Source organism: Dermacentor silvarum, chromosome 6 (assembly GCF_013339745.2).
Source record: "Dermacentor silvarum isolate Dsil-2018 chromosome 6, BIME_Dsil_1.4, whole genome shotgun sequence".
NCBI classification, from domain to species: domain Eukaryota; kingdom Metazoa; phylum Arthropoda; class Arachnida; order Ixodida; family Ixodidae; genus Dermacentor; species Dermacentor silvarum.
Window position 1 is genome coordinate 75,181,215 of NC_051159.1, and position 24,228 is coordinate 75,205,442.

The 24,228-nt window shown below is 44.9% G+C and overlaps 1 protein-coding gene across 1 annotated transcript in view; it reads left to right on the forward strand.

Moving 5' to 3' along the window:
* Positions 1 to 1,600: 1,600 nt before the first annotated feature.
* LOC119455604 (uncharacterized) overlaps positions 1,601 to 24,228 on the forward strand; it is a 36,904-nt gene continuing 14,276 nt past the window's right edge. The window contains exons 1-7 of the mRNA XM_049668901.1: positions 1,601 to 1,780; positions 9,517 to 9,689; positions 14,208 to 14,297; positions 14,694 to 14,835; positions 22,213 to 22,302; positions 23,098 to 23,210; positions 23,844 to 23,921. Coding sequence (XP_049524858.1) covers positions 1,687 to 1,780; positions 9,517 to 9,689; positions 14,208 to 14,297; positions 14,694 to 14,835; positions 22,213 to 22,302; positions 23,098 to 23,210; positions 23,844 to 23,921 — 780 coding nt within the window. The 5' untranslated portion in view covers positions 1,601 to 1,686. The remainder of the gene's footprint in view (positions 1,781 to 9,516; positions 9,690 to 14,207; positions 14,298 to 14,693; positions 14,836 to 22,212; positions 22,303 to 23,097; positions 23,211 to 23,843; positions 23,922 to 24,228) is intronic.

Below are 24,228 nucleotides of genomic sequence, written 5' to 3' on the forward strand. Positions count from 1 at the left end.
TATACCAATAAACTTTCTGAAACAAATTTTTTCAGTGGCCGTTCATGAAACACGCAACCTTTCATATTCTCATGTGGACTAGCTCATTGCGGAATTGATAACTGAAAACTGCACACAAATGAAATTTTTGCAAATTTAGGGTCATTTTTTTCCGATATTTTGTTGTTGAATGGCAAAATATTTTAGCCAATAGTTGGACACAAAACCTCCAAGAATAGTTAACGAAACAGCTACATATAAATATTAGGTTCTTAAGAAAAATCTCAAATATCCAACAAATTCACCTTTTTGACCGTAATGGCATACACGCATGGAAAATAATGTCGGGGCAAGCAAAGGAGAATGAATAGTAAAGTACAACGTTTCTAAGGTGTCGAGACGATATTTCCGCTTTCATTGAATTAGGATTCATTTATGTATAATATTTTCTTGCACACCGTATTCTGCTCTTAAAAGTACAATGTAAATTGCTCTCAGGCCAACAATTTTTTTTCCGCACGGAATATCCTGGGAATGCATTCCGTAGATCTAGTAAACGTGCCACAATTAAAAAAAAAGGACTATGTCAGGGCTGTGTTTTCGGCTGGTTCATTTGGCGTGGAATGACCCGTTAGCCTTTCCTTCCGACATTATAATTGAGTGGTCGTTCTTTAAGCATACCCTTTCTCTTGCTACATATCGGGCAAATGCAGTTACTGCCGCGGGCTGCGAGCTTTTCTTTTAACCAAGTTGCCGACCTCAACGTAGGTCGGCAAATTGGCCATTTACGTAAAATATCTCCTTCCGGTGCAAACGCTGCCTGTGCCGCGGTGCCTTCAACTGGATGCGTACCTCCCGGCAGTGTGACCCTAGCTGCGATTCATAAGCGCATCTGTCCTACTGGCATATATATATATATATATATATATATATATATATATATATAGACACTCCAATTGTAAGACAGTGACACGTGCAAAGTGTGCTTTTCCGAAGAAGGCGCCGGTATAATGTAAAACTATCCCCAATCCGTTTTTATTCCAAATCGGCCATTAGCCATCCGTGATAGGTCAAAATGTTTCGGGCTCTGCCCATGTGCCCGGCCATATTGGCTAGACTCGAACCATTCTTACCTATCACGGAGTGCTATTGGCCGATTTGGAATAAAAACAGATTGGGGAATAGTTTTACGTTATACAGACCGAGGTCTTGTAAAGTGCTGGTAGTGTAAGAGTGGCAATAGAAGGAAACCAGTGGAGAGGCATCGGCGTCGAAACGAGCTGTTTCAACTGAATTAAGGACCTCGTCTGAGTATCGTGAGGGACTACATAAAGATGGCCATGCTGTGAGTCTTATAAATAATCCACATGTAACTGCGTCTGCCACGCATCTTTAGAAAGTGGGTTACAGGGTGGTAAATGGCAATCGCAAAGAAAGGACGCGCACTGTAAATGCCCTACAATTAAAATTTTTGCCGAAAAAAAAGGTCACGCACATATGTGCACTTCCTAACATCTCTTTTTTTGGCTACAAGACGAGGCATGCATAGAAGATTCCTGACACGCTGACGCGGTTGTTAAATGTACTGTCATGTGCACGAAGGAATGTTTGTTCTCAGCTCTTAAGAAAGCCTTAAGATGTCCATGCCTGTGTAGAAAAACTATACTGATAACCGCAAGCACATTTCTTTTTCTTTGTTCACCTGAAATGTTTACCGATGTTCGCGTGCTGTCTTGTATTTGCTTTTGCACAGAACTGTTGCAGTACAACGTGGGTTTGGAGCTTCACAGATCCCAGAAAGGTTCGAAATGCATCTTTTATTTCATTTTGCGAGTATAGCCCCCTCATCCTAACAATAATGTAGCAGCAAGCATGTGATTTTTTTTTTCGTTTCTCACAACGGGAGTTTACAGAATCGAGTGCAGCAGGTAGTGACAATACCACTTCTATGGCTTGGCCCTATTTAGACAGGCTAGCATAATTTGCGAGACATATTGCCATAATGAGTCGTTTAAAGCAACATCGCTAATTAAATGTCTCATTCCTGAATTTTACTAGCGAAGCTTGTTTATGTCTAGCCAGAAGGTCCATGTCTCTTCGCTGAAACTATCGTCTTCTTCCACAGCTGGCTCCATTCCGGCGTAGAATTTGACTTCTGTTCTGTCGTCGTAATGGGGAGACCACATTTACGGGATTATGAGCCATTGCCTAAGGGGGTATTAGCCATTCATTGTCTTACGTGACGGATAGGTTTAATTTTGCAGCAATTTCATTTTCAAGAATCGCAAGCGGCAATGGCTGGCGCATGCTGCTAACCACGCCGCCGAGCAAATTCGAGACATCGAACGCAAGCGTTTGTGGTTCGACAACAACTTGTCCCACATCAGTGTGATCTGCTTCGACGAACAGCGACACATTGTCTTGGAAGTGTTGAATGAACATTACGCTACTAGTGGAGAAGACCTTGGTGAAATTAGAGTTCGTGTTAGGTGTAAGGAATCTTTAGTCAAGAGAAAACTGGGCCTTTGTTCAGCACTGTGAACGTGTATGTATACTCTCCATTTGTTGTGATGTTGATAAGCTTCGCTTATCATCCATCTTCACGGAGTGGAAGGGCCGATGGATTATTACAGCGAAGTTGTTTATAGTGACCCGGTGCCGTCGTTGTCGGACTTCGCTAAAAAGGGGCCACGTGACCTAGCGGGAGAGAAGAGGAAAAGAGCTCAACAGGGTGAAAGGCGATGGAGTGACCCCTTTCCCCCTGTGAGAATGCCTTGAGAGGGTGCAGATGCAAAGGATAACGGGGAGAGGGGGTTGACGTAAGTCGCGCCGTCCAATACTCGCGTTGGAGGGGGAGAGTGTATGGCGCGCTAACCAATGGCGGTGCAGGAAAAAAGTAGGTCAGCGGAGGAGTGGGGTGTGAGAAGAGTTCGCGTTAGCGTTGGTTGTATATAGGGAGCTTTGCATTAGTGGTTCCACACATTACATCCGAGCTACAACTATGGGAAGACCACGAGTAGTGCATACTCCTGCGGAAGAAGCTGCCTACCGGGAGCGTCAGCGAGAGTTGGCTCGTGTACGGGCTCGTCGTCGTAGAGCCAACCCCGAGCTGCGCGCCAGAGATGCCAAGTTTAAACGGCAACGCCAGGAGCCGGATCCCGAAGTGCGCGCCCGAGACGCGCAAACACATCGGCAGCGCCGGCAGGCAGCTTCGCTGTTCGACCATCTTCACGGAGTGGAAGGGGCGGTGATTTTTTTTTATTTACTGCCTACGTCACACTTTGGTGTTTACGCCTTCTATTCCTTAGGAATTATGTGAAGTTATTCTAGCACAATCATAATTGTTGATGCTGTGAATCGATCAACCCCTTAGGACTTATATAGGAACTAAGTTCTTGCCAACATCCCCCGTTACTGCATGAGCCCATTTAGATTTCAATTTGAATTGAATTCTGGGGTTTTACCTGCAAACCACAATTTAATTATGAGGCACGCTGTGGTGGGGGGCTCAAGAATAATTTTGACCACCAGGGACAAAATTAATAGTACACCCAATGCACGGGAAACGGGCGTTTTTGCATTTCAGCCTCATCGAAGTCATACCGGTTGATAACATGATGCTAGTTTATCAGGGATGTCTGTCGTCTGTAAAAAGTTGAGCAGATCTTCCAAGGCCTGCATGTGGACCATCGAGGCTAGGAGCCTAACATCCTCAATTCAGAATGCATTCAGTTGTCAAGCTTATTGAGGGTGGATAAATGTGCCTGTCCTCGCTCGTAAAACAGATGTCAGTCAAATATGAGATGGGCGAAGATCTCCTTGTAAGCGTTTGGTTCACAACCAGTGCTGTCAGCGGTGCAGGTGAGGAGGCCTAGCAATTTGTGATTACCACATATCTGCAAAAGACTTATACTTAGCTATATAAAGTGCCTGTAATTTTTAATTAAGTATAGTAATAAGTTCTTGCAATGATTCATGCACACTTGTAATTTCAGAGAGCGATTGAGTAATGGAAATGTAAGTGTAATCAGTCTAGTTCAACGACATCTTCCTTGCAGCTCCCTTTGACTGCACGGGAAAGAAAAGAAAGAGCTGAGTTTAGCTGTGGCAAAACAAATGACAATTGCAGAGGACTTGCATCGGATTGCGAATGAAGAAGCTATAATAGGCCCTATTTCATCACTTTTTACAAAATTCTTGTTCACCATCGCGTCATTCCCTTACAATCATGAGCACCGACCGGCTTCGTTAGCCGCCATTCATTCATACTTTCTTAAACGTCAGCTATAATCACTGTAAACATGTTCATGGCATGGTTTTAGCGCATGGCATGGTTTTAGCGCTATACGGCTATTCTGATGCTTTCAGAAATTACTATAAAAGGCATGCTCTTCACAGGTCACGCGCTTAAGGAAGTTAAGAGAAATTTCTGGACCGAACGCACTAGTTTCTGATCATAACCAAGAAGGCGCAGCCAGGAAGGATGAACAAAGAGCAGCACGGTACCTAAGTATTAAGAAATTCTGTTTCCTTAGAACGCCAGGGCTTTCGGCTACTCTAGAACATTCGCGCTTAAGATGCCTACTAATTGCGATAGCAAATTAGTAGACAGCTATACGAAGTAAGGATAGTAGTTGTATGGGCCGTATAAACTTGTGAACATTCGCTTCCTAATTAAATTAACAAGCATGGTGTCCCGCACGCACAAGCGAGCATGTACGCACCTCACTCGTTGACCGCGTACGCTCGCTGTCAAAACGCTCGAGTGAGGAAGTGCGGTAGCAGCAGTAAGCGAATTGACCTTCTTGCTGCCTCTCGGTTCAACGCGAACTAAGCGGCGAGAACACAGCGTACAAGAAGCGATCAGCACTCGGCCCACTCTGTCCCCACCGCAGATCGCTTTCAATATAGGGCCCACGCGGCCGTGCCATACGCAGCCGCCACCAGAGTAGAACGCCCCCGATCTCCCGCCGCTCCCCCAAGTGCCTCGCGCTCGACGGAAGACGGCGCGCTTCCTCCCCGCTTTCCTCACTTGCGCGCGCAAGGTTGAGCCACCAGCATCGGCTCACCCTCGCACATTTTCTCTCGCACATACAGCATACGGCGCTCGGCGACGATGTTATTGCCCTTGGACTACAAAAAAACATCACAGTGATAAAGCCGCCGATGGTGGTAATGCACCTATAATGTCGTTATAATTGCTATCGCAATGAAACATTCGTGCTACTAATGTGCTCCGAACGTAGCTGGAACGACCGAAAGGTGGCGAAGTTGCGAGACGAACAAAGGGAACGCCGCTGTGTTCCCAGCACAACGCGTATTGAATGCGCTTGTCGTTTCTGCACAATTGGGTACTAGTCTGATACAACCATCGCTTTTATTGGACTATATTGTTTCTACATATGTCTTAGCTAATGAATTGTTAGTGAATTGGATCCAAAAGGGCAATGAAATTGGAGACCATTTCCAGCAGTTATCTGCCGTATATGCGTTTCAGATTTGTAGGTTCTATACTCGCGGACAACTTTCTGTGGCAGTGAAGGGAAAGCTACGGGCGCGTAGATGCTGCACATGTGTTACCGCGCCAAGTAGTCCGGCAGCGTTTTACAGTGCTTCTGGCTGCTCGGAACAGACGCTGAATCGACGCAGCTTCCACGTGCGACGGTTTCGCGTTTGCCCAGACGCGGAAGGGAAATGCCACAAAATAAGTAAACTTTTACACTCAGTGGTGTGTTCTGTCTGATTTAACTGTTGCTAATAAGCTGTTTATGTTTTCTCTTCCGCACCTTAAACGAACCTAGATTAAAACACGGGACTCTTTTCAGTAGCGCTCTCACTTGTGCGCGCTTTGCTTCCGTAGCTTTCCCTTCATTGCCACAGAAAGTTGTCCGTGAGTATAGCTCCGCTGCCATAGGAAGTTGTCCATGTGTATATTGTATTTTTGTTTGCATAATCTCAGGGTGTGTAACTTCAACAAGCCCTCACTGAATGCCTACTCAGTGATGCGTGTTAGAAATGAGGCGTCTTAAATTGTCGTCGACCGAGTCCTCAAATACAGATTGGCACTTTCCGGTGAGCCATTTACCCGTGAGAATATTCTCGTCTGAAAGTCCAAAAACAAGAGACCAAACGAAAAGAAAATGTGAATCAAGGCCAGAGACACTTCAGCATCGCCTTTGCCCGCAGTTGTCCCGCTGTAAATTGCGGTAGGTAGATTTAGCAGGAGTTTATAAGGACTACGATATGAGTTGCCTTTGCTGGGCGTTTAGATGCATCCTCTAAACATGTGCAGGCGACATGTAAACGAACTTGTAGGCCTGATCGCCTATTTACAGCTTCTTTATTCGCCTCGCGCATCACTGGGTAAGTGGCAGCAATGTGACAGTGGAACTTGTGCGTAAATAATTGTTGTGGAATAACGTACTACCGATTAAAACCAAAAAAGTTGTCGCAGTTTCACCTGAAAGGTGAAGCATCAATTGCGATAGCAAATTTGTAGAGAGATATACGGAGTAATGATATTAGCTTTATCAGCTGTATAAACTTGGACATGCAGCAGCACCGGCAACGCGCCGAACTGTTGTCGACGCCGTCGGCATTTTGCCCGCGTTCGCTCAAAATGCGTGCGGCGTTGGTGACTGTTGCCGGAGCCTCTGATATAAATAGGCACTTGGTGCCGCAGCTAAACGTCGCCTCCCTTCCCTCCCCCTTCCCCCCCTCCCCCACGGCCTCTCGCACATCGGAAGAAGGCGCGTTTGCTCTACATATATGGTGATTGTAAAGGAGGAAAGAGACGCCTACTTCTGCAGCCCTTAAGGAAGCACGGCGCAGAACGCGCGTTTGTTCTCCGCCGTGCGTTCACTTACCCGTGAAAGAGCGCGTCCCTCGCGCCCTTTCACTCGCACATACAGCGTTCGGCGGCGCGCGGCCACGATTTCATCTCCATTGACGTCATACGGAACCTCACGGCGACGGCGACGGCGACGGCGACGGCGACGGCGACGGCGACGCCGACGGCGACGGCGACGCCGACGGCAGAAATCTGCTTTTGAGTGTCCATATAATTGCTATCGCAATAAAATGTTAACAAAAACTTACGTTTGCGACTACCTTCCACGTTCAGTTGACCGCAGGTATATTCTGTTCAATAATAAAGCGTGTACTGGAGAACTTTCGAGAAGCGGTCCTTGATGTACGTTCTGCGAGGACAACCTTTCCACGCAGCTTTAAAAAATTGGAGGAGGCTTAAGCTTCGCCTTCAAGAACGCGATAGCATTCAAAGATCCTTGACTGTTTCTCATACTTCCCGGCAACTGCAGCTTACGTAACCGTAATGTTTACCGGGAAACGCTGGCGGTGAACGCTATGCATGAAGGCGCGCTTTCTGGTAGAAACGCGGCCTCTTTCGTGGGCCGGCCTTCTTTTATTGTTTGCACCTTTAATATTTCAGCCTGAGAAGATTTAGCATAAAAGGCATGCGCTGTTTTGTTTCATGGCAATTGTTTGTGGGCTGTCACTCTCAAAATTCCGAGAAATAACTTTGTAAAGAATGCAAAAGAAAGTGTGAGCAACTTTAGTGGTAAAATATGTTTGGAGAGCCTGCGTGGTTGGGGATTATTTTCTCGGCCGCGAGCGGCAATGCCGACGCCAACGTCGAATTTTCTGTGAAACGGGGGCCCTAAACGCTATCGCTAAACGCGATAGCGTTTAAAGAGCTCACGCAAGCACAAACCAACTAAGCATTTCAATGAACTGAGCAGTGGTATTCGTTAATGTTTCCATTGCATTGTCAATTATAAAGACATTCGAGGCCAATTGCCCCCATCTCCATGATATTCTGTATATATCAACTTGTAAATGAATGCTTTGTCTATCCATGCCGCATCTGCAAGGGAGATGATTTACTATTTGACTGCCGAAGCTGCTCAAACCAGATGTTACATTCCTGACTGATTATTCCTTATGATTTTTCGGACCTACAGAGCGCAATCAAATGTCCTAGCATATTTTATTAACAGCACACACCTTTTATCTTAATTTACTAAAAAGTGCAAAACAATATTAGTACTCACAATCTGAAAAAGGATGTCATTTCACTGGCGCGCATTTTACGGGCAGCGCAGTGGCGTCTGTGCGATGCCATCACAGACCCCTACACGGCGGGCTAAAGCTTTTTAGGGTGCCAGAAATATTGGCGCACCCACGTATGTCGCATCCGCGCATAGTTCCTCCAGCGTGTAGTTTGAACACCGCCCGAATAGTTCTCAAGAGCAACACTAAACTTTGCTGTCAGCCGTCGGTGCTTCGCTCTTCGGCCAAAACTGTCACTTTTTTAGGGGCGAAGCTCCTTATAGCGGCACCCGTTCCGTCCCCGTCGTCGTAGTAGTAGTGTGTAACCTGTCTGAGAAAAATGAGAAAAAAATTCCGAGGTTGTGTCCGCAGCGCGGAATCGATCCAGGGACCCCTCGCTTCCGAGCGCGCGGCGTTAGCCCAATACGCCACGAAGCGGACATGTACACACGCACCACGATGGCAATAAATACCCAACATTAACGAAAGGCCGCGTTTCTAGCGCGTTTCTAACGCGTTTGTGCTAGCGCGTTACGGCCCGTGTAAGAAGCTGGTGTAAGACGCTGTGGCCTCTCCGCCTTACCTTCAACGCGTTTCGAACGCGCTGCCCAAAGCGGTGGCAAGTCAAGTTCAAGTCGAGGAGCGTTTATGAATACGGGGGGTATACTCTCTCAGCAGTCATGTGATGGCGTCGGCAAACGCGGTGCACGTTCCGGCATGTGTAAATGGCTGCGTAAGACGCTGTGGCCTCTCCCCTTACTAGAGAGTACTGCACGTTTCTAACCCGTTTGTGCTAGCGTCCCCTTAAGCGGGAGATCCGATGATTCCCTCCGGAGCTTCGCCCACTCATCATCATTCACCCCGTGGATATGCTGTGATTTTTTTTTTTCGTCGTCGTCGTCTTCTTCCACAGCTGGCTCCGTTGCCGCTCATCATTCCCGCGTGGAATTTCACTTCGCTTCTGTCGTCTTAATGGGGAGGCCGCGTTTACGGGGATATAAACCACTGCTTGATGAGGTATGAGCCATTCATTGTCTTACGTGACAGACAGATTTAATTTTGAAGCAATTTCATTTTGAAGAATCGCAAGCGGCAATGGCGGGCGAATGCTGCTAACCACGCCGCCGAGCAAACTCGAGACATCGAACGCAAGCGACAACGTTGGACTGCGGGCATACCTTTAGTGACGTCGTTCTTTCCGTCGCAACTGAACGTGTGTGTAACCTCATTAAGAAACACAAAGACGTAACCAATAATTGAGAAAGAGTTTAACGAACCGTCCGGATTAACCCGGTGATAAGCACCCGGGGCCGCACGTTTCAGCTTAGCTGGTTAACCATCTGTAGGGAATGCTTGGGTGGTGATTTTTTAAAAATAATCAGCGCCCTCACAGATAGAATAACTGTGAGCAATCTAAAAAAAAAAAAAACTTCTAACTGTCCAGAATGACGGATTTCCTTTGCACAGGGGCCCCAGTAACCACCGTCGTGGTCCCTCGAATCCTGGAAGAACGAAGTGACAGTGGAGAACTGGTTGTGGCCATCCGTGCTGGTTGGACGTTGGCTCTGAGGAAAGCGTCCGTGCTGCGGGAACAACTAGAAGTCACAACACTCGAGCAAAATAAGAAAACAATTCATTATGTAAGAAGTTCTTCTCAGGGGTGCAGGATGCGATGCGAGTCGTTTGAGTATAATTAAGGCATTCAAATATAATGATATGATGGGAAAAGTCGAGGGTCGCAAATGGTAGATCAAGATGAAAAGCATTTTAGAAAGTCGTCAGAGGTCGTCAGAGGTGGCCAGACTCTTTTGGCCTGTAGTAGTTGACGAGCAACAACCGGGGGTGATGAAATTGTTTTGAGGCTAGAGCCACCGGCGTAATATCAAGCCGTCAAAAAGTAGTTCTATGGAAATTTAAACAGTTTTCAACACTCAAAACACATTTGTGCTGGCATCTCGACTGTCACTGTTATACAGAGCATTGGGATTATGACGACCACGTGCATAAATGTGCACTTGTATCTCACGCTGCTTTAGCTTAAAGGGTCCCTGAAGCGGTTTATCGTACGACTAGACACAGATGGTATACTTCAAGCAATATTTTTTCGCAAGCTTTCTCAGCGGGCTATAAGAACGCAGGTACGTGTGGTTAAACATTACTCTCCCTCAAGCCGCGGCGTTCTCCCTCAAATTTTACAACGTGCGGATATCACTATTTTACACTTCTTTCAAGCGGTGACGCAAGCACTGTTCACTTCCGGTTGATTTTAACCGCGTGTGTTCCCTTGTCTCTTTCCTTCGCAGTTTTTGTCGTTAAGCCTGGGTTACATAGCGCAAAACGTAAAGCCGTACTGCGCGCGGCGGATGGAGACGCGGCTATAAAGCAGCCGTTTCCGGTATTATTGCGGTTTGATAATCGCCTGATAACATGAGAATATATCATGATACTTGCGTTTTCTATTGTCTCTATGCTACGCTCGCACGATTTTTTTTAAAGCCGTCAGCGAAAAATATAGCGCTGCCGCTAACTTGTGAATGTGCTGAAATGGGCTATTTATAAAATTTTCGTTACTCTATAGAATCTAAAAGAAAAATTATTGACGCGCCCCTGGGCATCACCTGTAGTTTTGGTAAAGAAGAAGGACGGCAGCCTGCGTTTTTGTGTGGATTATCGAAAGCTAAATCAGGTGACAAAAAAAGACGTTTATCCGCTTCCCCGCATAGACGATTCACTTGATAGGCTTCGAAACGCTCCTTATTTCTCTTCAATGGACTTAAAAAGCGGGTATTGGCAAATTGAAGTAGACCCGAGAGACCGTGAGAAAACCGCTTTTGTCACGCCAGATAGACTATACGAATCTAAGGTCTTGCCTTTCGGCTTGTGCTCGGCACCGGCTACTTTTCAACGGCTTATGGATACCGTGCTTTCGGGGATGAAGTGGAAAACCTGCTTAGTCTATCTCGACGACGTCATAGTGTTTTCCGCAACCTTTAGGGAGCACCTCGAACGGCTTGAAGCAGTTCTGCAGTCTATACGGTCCGCCGGCCTCACCCTAAAGCCTGAGAAATGCCACTTTTGCTTTGAGGAGCTAGACTTCCTTGGCCATGTCGTCAGCCACGCGGGAGTCCGCCCGGATCCTAAAAAAAACTGCCGCTGTTGCACAGTTCCCTGTTCCTTCAGATAAAAAGGCTGTCAAGCGCTTTCTCGGCCTTTGTGCATATTATCGGCGGTTTATTGCAGACTTTGCTCGCATTGCGTCGCCGTTAACTCGCCTCACGAGAGATGACGTTGCGTTTATATGGGGCGACGAACAGCAGGCTGCATTTTATGATTTGCGGAACCGGTTACAAACGCCCCCTGTGCTTGCCCACTTTGACGAGACAGCTCTGACAATGCTTCACGCAGATGCCAGCAATGTTGGTCTCGGAGCTGTGCTTGTGCAGTGCCAGGAGGACACAGAAAGAGTGATCGCTTATGCTAGCAGAACGCTCTCATGCGCCGAAGCAAATTACTGTACAACTGAGAAAGAGTGTCTCGCTGTGCTATGGGCGGTTACAAAATTTCGCCCTTATTTGTACGGTCGCCACTTCAAGGTTATCAGCGACCATCATTCGCTTTGCTGGCTCACAAATCTGAAAGATCCTTCTGGGTGATTAGCACGTTGGAGCCTGAGACTGCAAGGGTTTGATATGACGGTCCTGCACAAGTCGGGGAAACGGCATACCGACGCTGACTGCCTGTGACGGTCACCCACTGAGTCAGCTCCTTCGACGGACGAAGAGGAAACAGCATTCTTTGGTCTTCTCGACACGTCTACCATTGCACAACAACAACGTGACGACCCTGAGTTGCTTGACCTGATTAATTTCTTGGACGGACGAGCCCAGACAGCACCTAAAGCTTTCGCAAGAGGGTTATCATCGTTTTGCCTAAGGAACGAAGCCCTATACAAAATGAACTTCTCGTCGAGCGGATCAAGCTATTTGCTCGTCGTTCCTACTGCTCTTCGTAGTGAAGTACTGGAAGCATGCCACAACGAGGTCACTTCTGGGCATGTAGGATATACGCGGACACTGAACAGAGTGCGACAAAGATATAATTGGCCAGAACTACCCGTTGCCGTGATACATCACGTTCGGACCTGCCTAGAGTGTCAGCGGCGCAAGTCACCTCCAACGAAACCAGCCGGTTTGCTACAACCCATTCAAGTACCACAAACACCATTTGACCAGATCGGAATGGACCTCTTGGGTCCGCTTCCTACCTCTACTAGTGGTAACCGCTGGGTTATTGTAGCAACTGACTATCTTACTCACTACGCCGAAACAAAAGCTATCCAGAGAGGCACAGCAGCAGAGGTGGCCCGATTTTTCATAGAGAATGTTGTGCTGAGACATGGCGCAGCAACCATCGTCATAACAGACCGAGGCACCGCATTCACAGCCGCACCTTTAGATAACGTCCTGATGCTCAGTGGCACAAGTCACCGAAAGACAACAGACTACCATCCACAAACAAACGGACTAACAGAGCGCCTGAACAAAACACTCGAAGACATGCTTTCCATGTACGTGAATATAGAGCACAACGATTGGGACGAGATTCTTCCTTATATCACGTTTGCTTATAACACGGCTAAACAAGAAACTACACGGATGACTCCATTGAGTCTTGTCCACGGACGTGAAGTAAGGACGATGCTCGATGCCATGCTACCACACGCACCTGACGACATTGACACGGATGCCGATGCGTTTACGCAACGTGCAGAAGCCAGGCAGCTCGCACGCGTGCGAATACACCAGCAGCAAGCATACGATGCAGGTCGCTATAATGCCCATCATAGGCCTGTAACTTATGAAACCGATGACAGAGTATGGGTCTGGACGCCTATACGAAAACGGGGACTTTCCGAGAAGCTGCTGAGGCGATATTTCGGACCTTATAAAGTGCTGCGTCGGCTAAGTGACGTGACATACGAGGTCGTTCCAGATAGCCCTTATTGCACAAGGCGCCGCCAACACCGTTCTGAACTTGTGCACGTAGTGCGCATGAAGCCCTATGTCATCGAGTGACTATACAAGCGACTTTCATTTTCACCAAGCGAACTTTATTGTCTAGCATTGGGTCGATGCTCTTTTAGAGAGAGAGCAAATGACGCGTACTCTATCTAAACGTTTCAACGACGATGACAGTATGTGCATCAACTGACTCTGAGTAGTAGGACAGGCTTATTCGAAGACGAAGAAGACGTCTTTTGTGCTGGTGATTCGCAAGCTGTTCGGCCGTCTTGTTCGACGTGTTGCCTCTTGTTCATGTTGACTCGTGACAATATATATACATCGACATCTGGAATCGAAACAAACTTTCTGGGGAGAGGCAGAGCGGTACTTTTACACTAACGTCGAACTCACGTAGATTTAGAGCTATAATGCAAAGGCATTGCTTATTTGCCGTTACTTCGTCCCCGTGCTATTTGTAACCGGCGCAGTCAAGTAAACAATTGACACGTTGTAGGGCAGGTCCAATTGCCTTCGCAATGTTTTCGTTCTTTCTTTCTTTTCTTTCGTTTTTTTGTCGGATCTCGCACGTTTGTACACAATCGTCAAAATCGTTTCAGGCTCCCTTTAAGAAAGTTACAAAGGTAATCCTGTTTATAGCGGGGTGGCCTGTGAAACTGCTTAAAGTAAGAGAGTTAATGTCAAACTGGATACATGGGCGAAGCTAATAGTCAAGTGATGTTTCGACGTACTTTTGAGGCTACTGAAGCCGCGTCGCACAGACACAGAACTTCACGAAGCAGATTTATAGCTACAATGCAAAGACATTGCTTAATTTTCGCCACTTCCTCCACCGCTCCCCCCACCCCACATTTTTGTAGCCGGCGTAGTAAAGTAAAAAATAAAAATAAAATAAAACTATGCTAACACAAGCTTCTTTATTGAAAATGCTTCAATGGTGTGTTCTTGAACTTTGTAACTTTTAATTGACCCCTCCGCATTGATTTCAGTTCTTAATTTTATTTATTCTTTATAATTTATTTTAGTAATGATTCTCTAAGCACGGTAATCAGATCGATAAGTTGCGCGTGGGTGTTTGTAACAGTTTTCCTCGGCTATGATTAGTTATTAATTATGCCGCATCCCGTTTTTCTGCAGATGAATGGATCACGGATGGAACAGAACCTTTACCACGACCCTCAAGCCCGCGCCGTTGTCATACTTACGCGCTCCCGAGGACTTCGGCTCGTGTGTATACATATCTTCTCTTACACTGTGTGTGTAAATTGAAAATAGCTACCAGGAAACGAGTCAAAATATAAAAAATATGCCCAAGACTATCGATCCCCGTTAGATTTATTACTAAGAGCTGTAAAAATATAGAAGAAAAAATGCAAGAAAAAAAGGAAGTACTAAAAATTAACACTGGTTGAAGATTTAACACGCACAGCACACGCACACGCACACACATGCCCACGCACACGCAATAATTTCAGAGAGAAAATGCTTGAAAGAGTCCATAGAATGTCATCGTAAGGCAAAAATTATTAAGACCACGAAGAGAGCATTTGTTGTGTTTTCGATGTGCAACATGAACTGTTATGCGAGGTGCCAACTAGTAATTCTGATTTTCGTTCTGCGAAGGTTGGTATTCTAAGTCCTACCGAACGAATACAGCCATCAGTTGCAGCTGGGTATGGCACAAGAGGCAGCGTTAAACATGAGATTTGGCCCATAGCGCAGACGAACTCTTACGCTGAGAATTCATCAGACGTATTTCGAGAAGGTAAGTTTTCACACCGAAGCTTATAGGTATATTCTTTGTGTTTTATTATTGCGGTATGTTTCGGTAGAATAAATGTTTAGGGAGTGGATAGAGAGCTGGATGTCCGTTACACCATTTCAAAAAGCAGGTTAACCGTTTACTTAGCGTGCTGAAACACGCATTTAGGACAGGCTGTCGAAATGGAAGTACCAATTGTCGCTCTGTCTTTGCAACTCACTGATATGGGACTGCCTATCCCCTGAAAGCTACCGCGTCGCCTATCGTTCTTGTCCCTTGTCAAGCTTACAGGCATGCGTTCTCTACAACCTAAAGCTATTATCAAATTTTAATTCTCACGCACTAATTTCTTATACTTCTGTGCAGTATTGCTGCAGCCCATTTCCTGATGCCGTTTTTGCTTCGATGTCCGTCCCAACGAAGTGCTTCAACGTGGTGTAATATAACGGCTTGCTTTCGTTGCTTTTGGCCACTTTGCCCCGGAACTAGCCATCGAGATAGTGATACCTCATAAGATGCACTTAGTCGTCTATGATTCGCTTCAGTTGAAGAGAGCTCCGGTAAAACTAACGGCGACCTTCAGTATTAGCCCCTGGTTATCACACTGCTTTTTGCTGTGATGAAAGCTTCCAGAGATCGACCTCCATCAAGCCAGTTATTTCATAGTTTATTTTCAGGTAATATTCTCTGGTTCAATATTTCTTAAAGAGGGCTTTCTCAAACCTTGAGGGCGCCGTTTCAATGAATATAGGACCTTAACAATTCTGTTGCTTTCAATGTTTGTGCCATTTTTTTCGCAATGGGAAGTAGCGAGCGCCATCTAAAGGTGGCAACATCTACTAAATGTGTTACAGTAAAATACTGTACTCGTTTAAGATTTAGGTGAGAAAGAACAACTGAGAAGGCCTAAAACATTTTCTCGGAAATATCCGGCAGAAATTCAATATTACAGCAAGTTTATGCGCGACATTTATTTACGACGTGCGTTTTTTCTCTTCGTTTTCTGTAGACACTCGTACTACATTTTCTGTGTGCTCTGAGTTTCTCGCGCTTATGTTCTGTACACATATGTCGGTCGGTAACATGAGGGAAAAGTGGGCTTCGAAGCCAATCACATTATATGCATACAATGCAGATGAAGGGTACATTTATATAGTGATGACAACATGAGGAAAAGTGGGCTTCGAAGCCAATCACATTCTATGCGTACAATGCAGACGTAGGGTACATTTATATAGTGATGACAACATGAGGGAAAAGTGGGCTTCGAAGCCAATCACATTCTATGCGTACAATGCAGATGAAGGGTACATTTATATAGTGATGACAACATGAGGGAAAAGTGGGCTTCGAAGCCAATCACATTCTATGCGTACAATGCAGATGAAGGGTACATTTATATAGTGATGACAACATGAGGGAAAAGTGGGCTTCGAAGCCAATCACATTCTATGCGTACAATGCAGATGAAGGGTACATTTATATAGTGATGACAACATGAGGGAAAAGTGGGCTTCGAAGCCAATCACATTCTATGCGTACAATGCAGATGAAGGGTACATTTATATAGTGATGACAACATGAGGGAAAAGTGGGCTTCGAAGCCAATCACATTCTATGCGTACAATGCAGACGAAGGGTACGTTTATATAGTGATGACAACATGAGGGAAAAGTGGGCTTCGAAGCCAATCACATTCTACGCGTACAATGCAGACGAAGGCTACGTTTATATAGTGATGACAACATGAGGGAAAAGTGGGCTTCGAAGCCAATCACATTCTATGCGTACAATGCAGATGTAGGGTACATTTATATAGTGATGACAACATGAGGGAAAAGTGGGCTTCGAAGCCAATCACATTCTATGCGTACAATGCAGATGAAGGGTACATTTATATAGTGATGACAACATGAGGGAAAAGTGGGCTTCGAAGCCAATCACATTCTATGCGTACAATGCAGATGAAGGGTACATTTATATAGTGATGACAACATGAGGGAAAAGTGGGCTTCGAAGCCAATCACATTCTATGCGTACAATGCAGATGAAGGGTACATTTATATAGTGATGACAACATGAGGGAAAAGTGGGCTTCGAAGCCAATCACATTCTATGCGTACAATGCAGACGAAGGGTACGTTTATATAGTGATGACAACATGAGGGAAAAGTGGGTTTCGAAGCCAATCACATTCTATGCGTACAATGCAGATGAAGGTACATTTATATAGTGATGACAACATGAGGGAAAAGTGGGCTTCGAAGCCAATCACATTCTATGCGTACAATGCAGATGAAGGGTACATTTATATAGTGATGACAACATGAGGGAAAAGTGGGCTTCGAAGCCAATCACATTCTATGCGTACAATGCAGATGAAGGGTACATTTATATAGTGATGACAACATGAGGGAAAAGTGGGCTTCGAAGCCAATCACATTCTATGCGTACAATGCAGACGAAGGCTACGTTTATATAGTGATGACAACATGAGGGAAAAGTGGGCTTCGAAGCCAATCACATTCTATGCGTACAATGCAGATGTAGGGTACATTTATATAGTGATGACAACATGAGGGAAAAGTGGGCTTCGAAGCCAATCACATTCTATGCGTACAATGCAGATGAAGGGTACATTTATATAGTGATGACAACATGAGGGAAAAGTGGGCTTCGAAGCCAATCACATTCTATGCGTACAATGCAGATGAAGGGTACATTTATATAGTGATGACAACATGAGGGAAAAGTGGGCTTCGAAGCCAATCACATTCTATGCGTACAATGCAGATGAAGGGTGCATTTATATAGTGATGACATTCCTGCCCCGATGAAGTTTACACCCGTGCACATGACCTGCATCAAGCAGGCGAGCAGCGTTTGATAGGTGTCCAAATTAAATGCTTCTGTCACAGCATCACAGTATCAATGTTAGAGCACCACCGCGTTGAGAAGCTGCATCCCTAATGTCACGTAAAAACTGTCCATACTTGAGCGAGGGGAGCACTCACAACGTTGCAGAGTAGATGAGAGAGGGAGTGCTATCGTCCTCGTTCTCGTTACCTGAGGGCGATAGCGCCGACGCGCGTGCACCAATTGGAGAGGCCCCCGCTAAATTTACTCTATATGCTAAGCGTATGTCGACAGCCCCCGCAAGTTATCGACGCCTCCTCGCAGCTTCTCGTAAAGCTACGCGGCCCACGACAACACAAAGAATTGCCTTTTCTCCTTGAGCGGAGATTTTCCATCGGCGATGATGATGATGATGATGATGATGATTTAATGGCATCCCCTTTGAAACGGGGCGGCGACAAATAGTCACCTAGCCTGCTTGATTTAATCAGGTATACTATAGATGTTCTTTATCTACCATTTTTGTATACCTCTCATTCATCTTTTTCTTTTTTCCCCAAAAATTTAATTTGTACCGCCACCAACAATTTTAAGAGATCAGGTCGAATCAATCTTCTCCCTGCTTTTTTTCACCAGTGCTCTAATTGTCTCTTGCTTATCTGTACGGCTGATCTCCTGATGTTTCCTTCCACTTTAAACCCAAGCGCTTCTGGAAGTTGCACGTCAGCTATATACGGTTCTCGCTGGGTGAATCCCGTCGCATTCCATTAGGATGTGCTGAGTAGTCTCTGGATCTTTACTGCAGCATGCAAATGCCTCATCTAGTTACGAATATTTGCTCCGGTATGTTTTGGTCCTTAGGCAACCGGCTCGAGCCTCAAGTAGCAAGGCACTGCCGTTTGTGTTATCATACAGATTTTCACTTCTAATTTATTTCTTCTCATTCTTGTACATCTCCATGGTCCTTTTTGTTTCCATTCATTACATCCAATTCACTGTCTCTGTTTTTCTCGCTTTCTTTCTGATGACTCCTGGTTGTCTATTTACAGTTTCGCTTATCCTGTACTTGGTTGCCAATTCCCTTGACCTCTTCCTCCATTCTGTGTCCGCGTTTTTCATGTACAGATACTTGTGCACTTTAGCCACCCATTTATTTTCATATTTTTCTCCACGTTCCTGAGCCTTTATTCAAAGCTAATTTTGCTCTGTGCTTCTCTGACTTCAAAAGAGGTCCAACTCCTGTCCCTCTCCACTGCCTCATTTGTGGTTTTACCGTGGGCTCCCAAAGCCAACGGGCCTACTGATCTTTGATTAACTTCCAGCCCCAATAAGATATGCGATTTTAAGCACAGAATGGCATTTGCGAACGTTAGCGCTGGCACCATTACTCCTTTCCAGATTCCACGCACCACCTCATACGTATTGTGGCCCCACAGTTCTCTGTGTTTCATTATTTCTGCATTCCGCTTCCCCTTTATTTTCAGATTACCTTGGTGATTGCTTGAGTAATTCTTTCCTTCGTTTATGTATAGAGCGAGGTATTTATATTGCTTGTCTACAGGAATGAGACTTGCTATTCAAATAAAACCCCGTCATTGCTCGTGTCTTCATTAAAGATCATAATTCCTGATTTCTCTGTGCTAAACTTAAGGCCTAAATTTGTCGCTGCGTTGCCATATATATCTGCAAGTATCTGCAAGTATATGTAAATCTTTTTATTGTCCGCTAGTAGCACAATGTCGTCTGCGTGCATCAGTCCAGGGACCTTCTGTTGCACCATTTGTCCATTATGCATGTAAGATAAATCAAACCCCAATTCTCTGTTTTCCAGTCGTCTTTCTATACCCTTAACGTAAAGCGTGAACAACAATGGAGACAGAGGGCATCCTTGCTTCAATCCTTGGTGAATTCCCACCATTTCATTACCTTTTCGACCTTCCCATACAACTTGTACTCGGTTGTCTCTATATATCTCCCTCAGCAGCTCCACGAAATGTTCATCTATGCCTTGGTGCTTAAGAATATCCCATAACAATTCCCTGTCTACGTTGTCATAAGCTACTTTAATATCTAGAAATGCTAGCGGTAAAGGTCTTTTCTGAGCTACTGAAATCTCTATGCACTGAGTTAGTACAAACATATCCTCTAAGCGTCTGCCTGGCCTGAACCCATTCTGTAGTTCCCCCAATACATCGTTTTTCTCCACCCACTTCGACAGTTCTAATTTTATGGCTTGCATTGCCATTCTGTATATCACCGACATTACTGTAACTGGCCTGTACGAGCTCGTCTTATCCTTATCTCCTTTGCCTTTGTAGATGAGGTTCATCTGGCTTTCATGCCATCCAAAGGGAATTTTCTTTTTTCTGATCACTTGATCTATGACATTAGTCAACAGTGCCTTGCTCTTTCGACCGAGGTTTTTGATTAGCGGTATTGGGATTTCATCGGGTCCTGCTGCCGTGTTATTAGGGACATTTCTGCTGCCTCTTTCGAATAAAAGCTTTCTATGCTAAATTTTGATCTCTCAGGCCTCTCTGTTGTTGCTGGATCTGTTGTCTGAACTACGCGTTTTCTTGTGCTGAAGTTATCCCTAATAACTTCTATGATGTACCGCAGTGCATCGTCTCCTTCGTAGATGTTACCGTCTTCATCCCTTATAGCCGTTTGCGAGTTTTTAGTCGGAGCTCCGAGTGATTTTATGTGGTTCCAGAATCTTTTTAGGGCGCCTTTGTCTCTTTTGTGAGTGTCATGCACTTAACGTTCACTTTCGCATTTAATTTTCTCTTGCACGAGCTCACTTGCCACCCTTTTCTTTTCTCGCTATGTGTTCCATCTAAGGAGCACCTCTTCTTCGTGTAATCCCAACTTTTTGGCTTCTTGATGAGCCCTAGATGCCTCTTTACGCTATTCTATAGCTTGCTTTATTTCCTTGTTCCACCACTTACGTGGTTTCCTCTTTCCAATCCAACAATTTTTTTGCCGTGTCTGCCTATTCCATGCTGCAGAAGGTCCACCAGTTCCTTATATTCCCGAGACTACTGTAGGAAAAGCCTCAATTTTCTTCTCAATGTTTTTTTTTTTTTGCGATCTCTGTTATTCGCTCTTCATTCAATTTAAAAAATTCTACGGCTATTGGTTGGTGTTCTGCATTGTACGTATCTCTCCCAAACTTTAATTCTGAACGTCTATGATTGCTACCCAGGCTATTTTTTCCATTTTCGTCTGTTATCATTTGGTCTAGTTCGTAGACCATTTCTGAGACTAAAGCGTAGTCGATACATGAATACCTATTTCCGCATTGCCACGTTACCTGTCCATGACACTTATTCTCCCTGTCAACTACTATAAGGTTCTGTTCAACACACAGATCCAGCACTAGAGAGCCGTTGTAATTAGTAGATCCATCTAAATCATCCATGTGCGCGTTCATATCTCCAACTAATATCACCTGGCCCGATTTACTGAACTCATTGAAATCGATTTTAATGCAATCAACCAATTGCTTATTTTTTTTCTCTGCTATCACTATCTGTCCATAGGTAAGCTACTCCCAGCCACGTGTTTTTGCCTTGCCATGTTCCGCTAATCCATAAATGCTCTTTACATGTCTCTTTTACCTTTGTCACTTCAGACCTCGCCTAATTACTACGCCTACGTCTCCGCCTTTCCTTGACCCGGTCATTCTGTTGCACCCTTCCCATACAAAATCGTCCATAATAGGCGGCTGCTCCAAGTCTCTTAGATGCGTTTCGGTTAAGGCGTACACGCTAATCGCTTCAACAATCATCATTCATGATGATGATTTATTGGCATCTCCTTTGAAACGGGGCGGCGACAAATAGTCACCTAGCCTACTTGATTTAATCAGATATACTATACATGTTCTTTATCTAGCATTTTTGTATACCTCTCATTATTCTTTTTCAAAAATTTACATTGTACCGCTACCTATGTTTTTAAGAAATCAGGTCGTATGCATCTTTTCCCAGCTTTTTTTTCCACCAGCACTCTAATCGTCTCTTGCTTATCTCTACGGCTGATCCGTTGATGTTTCCTTCCACTTTAAACCCAAGCGCTTCTGGGAGTTGCACATTACCTACGGTTCTCGCTGGGTGGATCCCGTCGCATTCCATTAGGATGTGCTGAGTGTTCCTGACCTCAGCACTGACCACAAGACAGCGAGGTCAGTGACCCCTAGCGAGTTTCACCGGCGGCTGGGGCCACTCCGGTCGGAGAGAAACACGTCAGCCCCTGTGGTGAAAAATCGATGAGAGCGGGCGCATTCGGCCCGATACAGAAAAACACGTCCGGCTCCCAAAGAAATCTATTCCCTTTAACACCTTCAAACGCACAAAACTGGCCGCAGCGGAATATTGGGGACGTTCAAATAGATCTCCTCGTTATGTTATAAACTGCGAAAATGTTTATCTGCGAACTCACTAATAACATGTTTGATAGACGTTCCATGGCAGCAGCGCTTTGCTTGGTAATGAAAACATTGACATTCTTTTTTCTTCACAGATACTGATGGCTACCCACATTCCACGTTGTCTGAGCCTTCTATCCAGACCGCAAGGAAAGTTCTCGAGGCACGGTCTGGAGCCTCAACTTGTAAGTTCAGTTCAGTTACCGAAACAATCAGCTCTTGTTTCACCATCGAGTTCTATTGACGTGTAGAACTACAGGAATGTCGAAGAAAACACGTGATTAAACGGCGGTGGAGGAGTATTCTTTGCGCCGTCGTAGCAGTAAAGCGAAATGTGGGTTTCCAGCTATAAATGACATTCTGAATATGGGGTAGGGCACCTTCCCCAGAAGCCGCGATTCACAGTAAGAAATGCTGTCTAGTAGTCATGTGGACTAGTACTTTAATGCCAAGCCCGATAGAAATAACTTTGCGACCCTGGGATTTAGCGTAAGAAGTTCTCCGAGACTCTGCGAATTTCGCAAAGCAGCTGTATAGCGGCAGCTATAGAGCCTTGTCCTACATTTGCTTATGCCAGATATTCTAAAGTATTCCCGTTCATCCATGCATCGTTGTCTTCGGGGCTAGAGTGACACGAAGCGTGTCCTTTTTGTTGATTATGCCATCTACGAAGAGATGGAGCGAGGCAGATGAGCGGGCACGGACGAAAGGACTTATGGACCGACTGACAAGGCAGGCAGAGCCTCTCTTTGCTTACCTCTACCCTATGTATATGAATATATCCGCAGCAGCTGTTAAATGTTTTCAGGGTACCTGTTCTTGACTTGCCTACTTGAGTATGCTAGGGAAATGTGCTTTATTAAAATAACTCGAATTGCGTTATTGCCTAGGGAAGGTGAACAACATTACAATGTAACCTGTAACGAAAATGTCAAAAAAGTAGGGTCATCTAATATTGAACTGCAAAATTTCATTTACAGACCCTCTGAAAGCCACTTGCGAGACCCGCATTGCGGTAGACTCAACTTATTTTGCCTCATTTCGTAGGAATACACGGAAACTTGCGCAGTACATGGCCGTACTGGTAGCCTTTGTGAGTCCACAGTTTCCTACTTCCTTACTTAATGACACATTCAGGCGCAAGAATCTGCCTTACTCAAGAAACTCTTCTTTTTTAAATACGACAGTGCTGCATTCGGCAGAGCATAGAAAGAGAGCGCTGATATTAGAAAAACAAAATGCAACAAAAACTGTTTACTCAGGACCTAATAGGCCTTTCTTTTCAAGTTATATATATATATATATACTGGTGCACGTAGCATTTAAATGCCTACAAGCCAAAACATGAAGGCATCCTTTGCCGCACAACAGCTGTGCCACAGTGCGTTGTTATGGGCACACAATATATAGAAAAGAATACAATTTATTACTGTCCCTGCCTGTACCGGTAACGATAAATGACATAAAAGATTTTACATTTTGCGTGACCACCACGGCGTGCCTGGTAAATAGAACCCCAGAATTTAATAATTTTTAAAATGTTTTGCAACAATTTTATGCAGCACGGTGTTCAGAATGTGGCACAATGTTACGCTTCTAGCCATCTTATCGAGCGAAGGTTTACGATAACCAACAGCACTTCAGGCCGCCAGTGACAATAGGACGTGTATTAAGATATACATAATGACGATGTTTTTAACCGACCACCGACATTTGTTTATTTCAGACGAACCTAAAGTTCCGTACCTTTCAAGAAAATATATTACATTTTCAGCTTAGTGTAACAGGAATTGTAATTTTTTCGGTAAGTGGTCGAGATTACAACTTATCATTCACATTATGAAAGCCTAACCTGCCTCTTAATTTTAAATGCCCATGTAAGCTTCACCTATGGTAGATAAATGACATTTGGTATGTCTCATTAAAAATTTACAACCACTGAAACCGAAAAACGGCTTCCAAATGAAGTAGTAAACTTTTAACTTGGACGAGTTAGTTCATACTTGGATAAAAAAAAAGCGGCGCGACTGAGACATGAACAAGAAGAAACACAAAGCTGTGTTTCGTTTAAGTATGTTACTGACCCATCAACCCCTGTGCAAAGGCATGTC